Source organism: Anarrhichthys ocellatus, unplaced genomic scaffold (assembly GCF_004355925.1).
Source record: "Anarrhichthys ocellatus isolate YVR2014 unplaced genomic scaffold, GSC_Weel_1.0 scaffold8, whole genome shotgun sequence".
Classification (NCBI taxonomy): Eukaryota; Metazoa; Chordata; class Actinopteri; order Perciformes; family Anarhichadidae; genus Anarrhichthys; species Anarrhichthys ocellatus.
The window spans coordinates 2,428,016-2,438,449 of NW_022280038.1; the positions used below are offsets into that span (position 1 = coordinate 2,428,016).

Sequence of the window (10,434 nt, forward strand, 5' to 3'; positions counted from 1 at the left end):
CACACGATGTTAATTCGGGGTGATCTGGCTAAGTTAGGTTTAATAGAACGTGTGCACGTTTGTAGAGTTTGGTTTTCTAGTTCATTGGCGTTTTGTTCCCAAAAATTAAATAATAATCATTTGAAAAACTGTGAAAACAACCCTTTAAGACATTTTGAAAGCAAAAAGAAACTTTATCACAAGGTTGGTGTGATGTCTCCCTTTGACAAAACTAGTAAATGTGTCAAAGATCGTTTCATAAGGATGCATGGAAGTTTGCAAAATGTGTACAGTATTACTCCTGTTACTACATAACAAACTTATTTAGGCTTAGTCATGCCTTTCTGAAAGCTCTTTAAATATATTTGGACAAACTAGCGGGTGCAAAATGTAGCAAAATATATCATAATATCAAACATATTGATATCATAATAATGAACCAAAATCCTCTTTAACCTCTGTGGGCCATGTTGAGCCAATGACCTGACTCACTGTGTGTGTGCGTTTAGCTTTCTCTGTGATGTACAAATAAAACCTCAACCTCTCTGGCCATAAACCTCCTGGATGTGGCATTTGTCATCACTTCTGGCATCAACACTACCTCCACATGGCCAGAGGAGGGCGCTGCTTCCCTGAGCCTTCGGGTGGGACTTTGGGTCACTAAACAATCGTCTATTTTTCACACACCGACCAGGTGCACCAGCTCTCCATGAGCGGCAGGCTTCTTGGCTTTGATCTCAGTGGACGTACATTGATGTGTTCAAATGGCTCTCTGCACATGAATCTAGTTAGGATCTGCTTTTGGTGATTATACATGTATATAAAATATAACGTAGGTGTGCGTCTGTGCTGCTCACCTTGCTGGCCTTCAGCACATTGATCTGCTCTTCGTTCACTGTGTCCTTGTTCTTCTCCAGGAAACCTTCACATTGGTACTCCACCTGCCGAGAGAGAGAGAAAGAGCAGTTAGTGTTACAATACCTGTGAGGACATTTCACTGGGATGTATCCAGGTCTTTTATTTCACTTTACTAGCGGTGCCACAGCACAACAAGCCCACGGTTCGATAGGTATTGCAGTTTTTGGGCCACAGATTTGGTTTTTGTGTGCTCACAACCTCCAAAATATATACTGTAGATGGATTGATTGATAATAATGAATGATCATTTTATATTATACTGTATTTATACATGAATGGCAGAGTGCTTAATGGTCAAGTAGGCCTATGTTAGGCCTATGATAATTGCCTCTTCTTTGTCTCTGGCATCTCATCAAATGATGCAACGGTTCGGTTCAGGTCACGGTTTGGTTTACTACGTTTTTTACGGTTCGGTTTGGCATCCCTACAATTTACCTCCTCTACCTGGCATTTTTGTTTTCCTAATCACATTCCGGCAGATCTTACAAAATAATCTGACCCAAAGAAATGTGTATTCACTGTTCTAATGTTTCGGGTACATTTATAAAAAAGTAAATCTTTTTTATCTGTTGGTTTTATGTCAAGCTCGCAAGGCAAAGAGTAAAACCCTCAGAGTAGCTCATGTACGGACATGAACTCCTGATGCAAGTGCCTTTAAATATATCAACATTCAAATGTTTGGTCAGAAATATCTCCGAGGATCCCATTTTAATCTTGCCCCCGTTTATCTGTAACCTTATAGTGAGGCTCCTAAAACAGACATTAAAAATAACACTGCATCATACAGCACTTCATTACAGGATACGAAACACTAAAGTGGATTACACGAGTCAGACACACACACACACACACACACACACACACACACACACACACACACACACACACACACACTCTCTCTAAACATTTCACTGCAGTATAGTTTTTGTTTGTGAAACCAATGATTATAATAAAAGTGATCTGTCCTCCAGCCATCCTAAAAATATCTCCAGCACTGCAGCAGCAACTGCAGCCACTATGTCCCTAAGTGTTGCATGTTGAGCTACAAAGGGACGAGCCATTCGTTTTCCAGCCAAATTTGAATGTCAAACTTTCAAAAATAATGAATCTAACTCCTCTTATACTATGACGAACACCATGCGGACATTAAGCGAACACAATCAAGCCCACCTTGTCAGCAAAATGTTGAATGATGAAAGCGCGGTTGGACATGCGCGGCTTCTCAAAGAGGGAGCAGGCCTTCAGGTGGGTGTTGTAGAGTTTCTGAGCCCAAGAATCATCCGAACCTTTAGGCATCTGGTATAGAAACGGAGAACACACGGTAAGAAAATATCTATGTATGCTTATAAATACACTGCAAGACAGAGTACTGAAACTTTCAAGTAGATTCAGATTTTGCAGTTATTGGACTGTATCTTACAAGGGTGTTCTCTGGCTACACAGTGCATGAGGACAACATCTTTTCTGATATTTATTTTGCCAAGAAGTCAAACCAAATGTCCATTTCGTGTTTGCGTTACATTCCAATTATGTTAGCAATGTGTGGACCACCTCAAATGTCAACAGCTTGTAAAATGACCTTGCAACGGTGAAGGGCCACAGAGAGATTAGTCAGCATTGTCAGTGAACCGGCCGAGCTGTGAAAGTGTGTCGACGGTACAGGTACGAGCACTGCCTTTAATCTACACCGGCTGCAACCTGAATATCAACTCAGGTAACGCTTATAGTTCATATACATTCAACCAAAGCTCCACCAAACATTACTCTGAGTGTGTAGCGTCTCCAACAAAATAAAAGCACGCGATCCATCCATTGCGTACGCTAGAAAGTGGTCACTGTTTTGTATGCTGGGTTTCTGCAGGGGAACTCTGATGTGAACTATTAAGTGTGGGTGTTGGGAGACTCGGGTCAAGTGTGTGGTGGGAGGCACCAACAGGTTGACTGTAAAAAAAATAAAATAAAAAACGTAAAGCAGAATGTGGGTGTGAACTAGTGGAAGGCTCTCACTGAGAGGTTCAACCACAGCCCACATGCTTCATGCTCAGTATGCAGCACGGACTTACTTCACTTTTTGTTTACATGTATGAGAAAGTTTTTATTCCACAAACTGTATTCATGAGTCATCAAGTCTTATGTAACTCTACATTCTTTAAAAGACCGATTAAAGATGAGAAGATTCATGATCAGTCTATTTGGTTTGTATGTTTGTCAAACAAAAGCAGGATAAAATGCATCCTTTTGGACAGAGTCCGTCAACAATTCTCTCCGCATCTTAAGTGTCTTTCAATACAAAAAAAACACCACTGAATGTAATGGAATAATAATGGCATAAAAACGTACCTTGCACTCCTCGTCCAACAGGTCCAGGATGCCCATCTTGGCCTCTATGAGGTTGATGCAGGGCTGATTGTCGTAGAAGTCAATCAGAGTCCAGGGGATCTGTTCCCTCATGTACTCCTCCTGCTCCAGCTTGAACACATGCTGCGCAAACACACACACAAGTGGGGATTAAGCTAAATACTTGCATCAAATAATTAAAAAGAAACAAAACATTTTCATATCTGTAAACATAACGTGCAATCCAAGATGTAAAACGCGTGCTGCCCACCATGTTGAACTGCTGCTGGAGTTTCTCATTGGCGTAGTTGATACAAAACTGCTCAAAGCTGTTGATCTCAAATGTCTCAAACCTTAAGGAGAAGAACAGAGGAGTCAATCTGCTAGTACACCTCAAGGAAAGTCAGAGCAAATGACTTTACTCTTAACATACGAGTGATATTTAAAACCTCAGATTTGCTAGTCACCCCACACAGACAGGCGAATGCACAGGCGTACCCGTAGATGTCGAGCACCCCGATGAAGGAGTGCTGTTTGATGTTGGTGATCAGGGCTTTGTTGACGTGCTCCACAATCCAGTTGAAGAGCTTGGCATAGATATGTTTTGACAGCGCATCGCGGGCGTTGGTGGCCTGCAGGCGGGGCAGGGTCTTGATATACGTCTCTGTGGCCGTCTTCAGCTTCCGGTGGCACAGCCACTGAGACATGTCCTGGTAGGTCACGCCCACCAACTCGCAGAACGCCGTCAGGTGGCGATTGTTGGGCTACGGAGAAAAGAGGAGATCTTAATCAATACCAGGAAATACCCAACACCATGTCGGTTAAGAAAAAATGGATTTCCTCATTTGAAAGTAAACACGTAGCGCAAATCAGCATCACTGGCTTGTTCCTCGGCTCTAACTGGCCCAACATGTATTTTTAGATGTCCGTCTGAGACAGGCCATCACATATGAAGCTATCTGTTTCAGCTTGTCTCACTGTCAATCTGAACTGCAGTATTAATATTATCCTCACAGGAATGACGCTGCTGTCTGAGTCTCTGTCCTTTATCTCCACGTTTCCCAGATGAAGAATAGCAGCCAAAACCTGGAACAACCCCTTCTGATTGGACTCATTAATACCTGCAGGGGAAAACACACACACACACACAAATTCAAAGAGCTGGAAAACTATACCTACAAAGTGTTTTACTTGAATGTTTGTGGATTTTTCTATATGAGGGGGAGCCTGTTACCGAGCAATGTGAAGGCTTTGCGAGTGGTGGACAGCTCATTGGTGTCATCCACACCGTAGATAACCGGGCTGCGGCCTTGCCTGGTGTACAAGAAGTCGTTTGCGTTGCCTGAGTGGAGAAACGGAGAGAGTGAACACATTGAGAAAACATGCAGTATGTGCAGTTTTACCTCGTGCAACGTGGGTACAAATGTGCTCTCACAGGATCCTCCTTTTTCACGGAGCTTTGGAAACCAACATGTACCTCGTTCAATAAATAGAAGTTTATTTTAGATAACATTTTGTTTCCGATTAGCTAGGGGGAGCTGTTAAAGTCATACATCATGACATCAGTGCACCATCAAGAACCCTTCTGTGTAAAAATGATGTTAGCTCAACTTTCCCACAATCTGTTTCTCTATTCACGCTTCACACTGAATTAAGGCATGGCCTGTTTCCTGGCAACAAGAGGCACTGACACGACTGTGACAACCAGCCCATTTATTGAGCCAGGAAGTCAGCAGGAGAGGAAAAGACAGCAGCTGTGTGTGTGTGTGTGTGTGTGTCCCATGACTTGGATGAGCAGGTGCAGGTCCACAGTGGGAGAGCTCTGAGTGCCTGTTTAACCACAGAGTCAATGTGTTTGATACTAAACTGATATAAAATCTGATATCTGTCAGCACTCTTCAGACATCTAACTGTGGTCTGTTACGATGTTTTCCAAAGATGTGGGGGGGGGGGGGGAGCCACTGCAGCTAAACACAGTGCTCGTCCAATCAGTGACTCTGTCTTCACAAGAAAATGCAGTTGTTCACTCCAGCTGTTCCTTCTGACTTCAAGCTACTGTTTCTGTCATTGCTCTGTGTGTGTGCGCGTGTGTGTGTGGCTGCATGCACACATGTATGACACTCACTCAGCTTCAGCGCCTTGTACTCAGGCAGATGGGATGATGCACAGAGCTGATAGAAGATGTGATAATTCCTTTCCTCGTCGGCCTGAAACAAAGCATGAAGATCATATAATGTGAGGGAAATGCTGCATGTACACCTGTATAGCATTGTTATTAAAACACAGCACATGAATGTCATTGGTTTACAGGTTTTAGACTTTTTTTTCAACCTGCCTTCTTGCAGGGAACATCTGTGGGTAATGTATAATCAGATGGGCTTTTAATCAGTTTGACAGTTTAACATCTGGACGCTCCACTGGAACAGTTGGTGATTTAGTGCCTTGCTCAAGGGCATATCAACAGACATTATTAAGTCAGATAAGAATATTACATGTTTATTTGTTACACTTAAATTTCCCAGACGTATAGGAAATCAAACACAAGATGTGGCCGACATGTGCATGCGTTCCCAACCCTATGAGGAGGTAATACCTGATAGATCCGACAGTAGATGTGCATAAATAATAAACATAAACAACTGCATCCAACTTGAGTTATAAATCAATTTCTAGTGAAAATTAATAACTAAAAAGGATGTCAGCAGCGTGCTGGAAACTGTTACCTACAATGGTGCTTCTGCTACTAGAACTCAAACACACACCTATAAATGGGTGGCACCGGAGTCAATCATGTGAGAAATGTGAGGACAGTGATCACGTTTTCCGCCAACATCCTCATTCCCAAACAGTGTTGCAAAGACAGTGTGTGTGTGTGTGTGTGTGTGTGTGTGTGTGTGTGTGTGCAGAGTTAAAATATGTTTCCTTATCCAGACACTGCCCTACTGGCTCCACCAGTTAGCAAACACACCCGCTGAATATACAATAAAGCTATAGAAGAGAAAAAGCAAATGAACTCCATCTAGACAGAACTTCACAAAATATAAAAGCTGTAACATCGTGAAACAACCTTTCTGTTTGCTAACCATGTGAACGGATTTGGATTCTCTAAGACTTTGTGAGGCCATAAATATATCTACAGGAGGAGTTAAACAAGAAAAGGGCAGAAATGTAATTATTATTTAAAAAAACCAGAATGTCTTTGACACTAGAGAGAGAGAGAGAGAGGAGTGCTGTGCTTTCACCCGGTGTGACAGATGGATTGTTTACTTTGTTTCCTCCTACTTGTCTTTGTGGAGAAAGAAGTTATTGCCGCATTCTTCTTGTGCTCTAAAGGGCACCAGGGCCAGACAGTTAATGTTGGTTAAGTCCAACTTTTCAAACGCTTTGACCAGGGTTAGCATTAGTGTTGTACTGTGGGCAACATAAGTTAGGATCTGCAGGGTAGTTCAGACAGTCAGAACCGATGCCTGTTGAATGAAACCGCAAACGTCCAATTTAAAAAAAACATTTAATTTGGCATTTTTGCCTTTATTTGATAGAGATTGTAGAGTCAGAGTCGAGGTATGCAGGGAGAAAGAGGGGTGTGTGACATGCAACAAAAGGTCCCCGGCTGGAATTGAACCAGGGACTGTGTGCCCCCTACAGTTGGTGACATAGCTGGGAAGTCAGACTCTATCCCGTAGTGAGACGTCTCACTCACACTATTCAAAGAACAGGGGTTACGCAGGTGTCTTTTCCCGCATGTCACCTGCTTCTTGTACAGCCAATAGAGTCCGATACTTCAACATATGACCTGAGGCACATTATTTACTGGTTGTGCATGCATGCATGTGTGCGTATGGCGTGTGCAGCAACACGAGGGTCAAGTGTAAGCCACTGGAAGCCAATTACCTACCGAGTCATGGTCCCAGTGTGCTTGTAGCTGTGCTGTGTCATTTACCATTACAAAGTCTGCCCCTTTTAATGTAACGTTTCAATTTAAAAGGTGGAGTGTCGAACACACATAACACCATAATACAAATACAGTTTTAATATATAGCAATTTAAAGGTAGTTTTATTGTAATGTTTGAAGATGTTATCTGTTTACAGCTTAAATAATTATACAATGTAGAAAACTGTAGAATTGTACAAAGGTTAACTTTGAGCATGGCTATGTGATGGTCGAGGCTGGAGTAATAGACTGTAATGAGTTAAGGAACGGGTGTAAGTCACTAAAAATATCCACACAAGCACAAACAAAACATCTCGAGTGTGCGTTCATGTGCTCACCTGAAACACCACTCGGGATTTCTCCAGCAGATACGTTCTCATGTTGGCGCCGATGATACGGTAGCGCGTGTCGAAGCCGATCTCGATGTACTTCCCAAAGCGACTGCTGTTGTCGTTTCGGGTGGTCTTTGCATTGCCAATGGCCTGAGAGACGGGAAAAGATCAAAATGCAAAAACACATGCAACATATTGTGGTGAGAGTGTTTGAATTCAGATAGAGCGGTTAGTGCAGAAGGATATGTTTCTTCACCTGATCCTAAAACTAGTGTGCCAGAACATCAGACTGTGGCTTACAACCTGATATAAGATGAAGATTAGTTGTGATTGGTCGAAACATCAGTAGTTAAATGGACTTCTGAGTTGGTTATGTTGAGCTACTACACATCCAAAAATAAAAATGGGCTAAAGTCAGCAGCCTTAGTTCACTAAAGAGGAGAGATCAATGACCCTACGAGGAATTGTCGGGAGACGGGTGGGGCTGCAAACACACAAACACTCCAGCTATTCAAGCAGCCGGCTTGCACCGAGTTAAACCGTGTGTGAGCAGTGAGGGCTCTGGCTGAGTTAAGGCCAAACACACAGTCTTTCACTGCAGACAAGGGGTCTTTCAGCAGGTATTTCAATCTCTGCCTGCATCAGCCGTACACATACGAACACGATGCACAAACACTCTCACGCTGATGCAACCATCTACTCTCGTCCAGGCTGAGAGGCTAAAGTGACATCTCTGCGACGGAAGAAAGCTTTCTATTCATTCTGTCAGCTTGTCTCCGATTGGCTCGAGGTGAAAGTTGCGGCCGGGGAGGACGAGAGCGATGTTAGCAGAGCGGTTGTAAAGGACAGACAGGGTGGGGGATGTGAGGAGGTAGAGGAAGGGAGGCAGCATATGGGCACAGGGGAGCTCTCCAACCCCTCCTGTCCTCATGACTCCAAGGATGAAATACAAAAACACACACAGTTAAGGAGAAGACTAGTGTTATCCCAGGGGACAGCAGCTCGAGGCTAGAAAGACACAGTGTGGTGGAGAAACCGAAGGGAAGGGCGGAAGTAAATGCCAAAGGAGAAGAGCGAGATAAGAGAGAAGGGCAAACGTAATGACGCTCAGCCCATATCATCCACCAACCAACTAAGCTTGTGAATTTACTGGAGAGTAATTAGGGCAAGGAAACAAGAGTCCACACATCAACTGCTGGGAAACATGACGCAGAGCTGTTTCCAGTCCTTCACGCCCACAACAATGTTCAGGTTGTACAAAGTAGAATCGAGTAATTTCAGATTCAGTAAGTGGTTAATTCAGAAGAAGAAGATGCTCACTGAAGGATTCAAATGTGTTTATTTTATATTTTAAGAAATGTTCAGGGCTTCTTTGAGTGTCGGTCTCCTTTAAGATTAAACTGGAAATGATCCAGGGTCTCACTCAAAACACCGCCTCCTGTTCTCACCTCCATGATGGGGTTGGAGGCCAAGACTTTCTGCTCGACGTTGGCCTCGCTGGTGGAGCCGCTGACCGTCGCAAAGTATCTCATGGCGTATTTGGCTGATACCGTCTTTCCTGCTCCGGACTCCCCACTCACAATGATGGACTGGTTCCTCTCGTCCCTGACAGATCGAACAAAAAGTAAATTAAAAAAAACACACATAAGGAAGCTGTATACATCACGTGTTATTGTCCTTTCGTAGGGTGTTTTTTTGGAGTTAAGGCATGTTTAATGCCTGCAGCCAGAGCAGGTGTTAAAACACCGTATTAATCCCTTGTTCCCTGTGCATGCTTTAATATACCAGCAAGCTGCCCTCCAAATTCTCCAAAGAACTTAACTAAAATCCCGAGGCAGCACCGCCTCGTCCTACTGAGACGCTTCTCTTTGAAATAAAGTCCCAGCTGCTGGTAGGTAGGCTGGCTCTCTTATAATCTTTTTCTTTTTTCGCATTTGGCATTTTTCCATCTATTGCATCCCTAGCCCTTTGAGAAGTTAGGATGTATTCTTCGGTTTTCTTCTCTTGGGCCTTCTTTCATGTTTTTTTTGGTCTTAGTCTTTGGAGTTTTTGGGAAGGCCTCCTCGTCTTTCTAGAGTTCTACATTGTGTCAGGGGGCCGTTTCCGTTGTGGGCACGTGAAGCCTGTTGGGAGACAGTATTCCAGACTGGGCTACAGTTTCACAACAACGTGAGCCGAGTGTTTATTAGTGGAGTCAAACTGTATGCCATGCACTCCCTGACTCCCACTGGCTGGAACACAGACACAGACAACTGATTCAAACCATTCCTCTCAGTATAGAAAATATTACCAATTGCTAACTTTGTAGCTGATTTTCAAATATTTAGTTTTAGAATAAAAAAAAATATATATATATACATACACACACACACACACAAAAGTACTAAATTATTCCCAGGATTAAGCTGGTGACAAAAGGTGACCTGGTCTTTGCAATAAAAGACTTTGTAACATTTGAGATTATGAATATAATTAATTGTGCAGCCACACACTGAATTTCCTGGAGTGCTACATCACACTGGACATACTCAGAGGGCTACTGCCGACTACTGCCAGCCTCAAATAAAACAGCCCTGCATTAGAGAAGGAAGGAAGCTCTGAGTGCTGATTACACTTGGTAGACAGTACTGTTCGTATATATGTGTATATCTGTGTGTTCGTGACATAAACTCCCAGAGGGCAGCCTAAGAGATCTACTGGTTGGCTCCCGCAGAGAGACACAGTATTAAAAGAGCAAGCAAGAGAGAGAGAGAGAGACGGTGAGACCACCATGAGCCTATTTCTAGCTCAGCTTTGGCCTACAAACCCAGAAGAGAGCGGGAGGGCTGAGCAACAAGGAGACTAGAACCGAGGCTTCTCAGGTAACACACACACACACACACACACACACACACACACACACACACACACACACACACACACACACACACACACAC

General features: G+C 43.3%; 1 protein-coding gene across 4 annotated transcripts in view; it reads right to left on the bottom strand.

Moving 5' to 3' along the window:
• myo5aa (myosin VAa) overlaps positions 1-10,434 on the bottom strand; it is a 43,350-nt gene that overhangs the window by 20,762 nt on the left and 12,154 nt on the right. For all 4 annotated transcript variants that reach the window (XM_031848275.1, XM_031848278.1, XM_031848277.1 and 1 more), the window contains exons 5-14: positions 8,947-9,103; positions 7,505-7,648; positions 5,360-5,441; positions 4,469-4,576; positions 4,249-4,355; positions 3,733-3,998; positions 3,506-3,587; positions 3,238-3,378; positions 2,068-2,193; positions 837-920 (exon numbers count right to left, since the gene is read on the bottom strand). In XM_031848275.1, the coding sequence (XP_031704135.1) occupies positions 837-920; positions 2,068-2,193; positions 3,238-3,378; positions 3,506-3,587; positions 3,733-3,998; positions 4,249-4,355; positions 4,469-4,576; positions 5,360-5,441; positions 7,505-7,648; positions 8,947-9,103 (1,297 nt within the window). The remainder of the gene's footprint in view (positions 1-836; positions 921-2,067; positions 2,194-3,237; positions 3,379-3,505; positions 3,588-3,732; positions 3,999-4,248; positions 4,356-4,468; positions 4,577-5,359; positions 5,442-7,504; positions 7,649-8,946; positions 9,104-10,434) is intronic.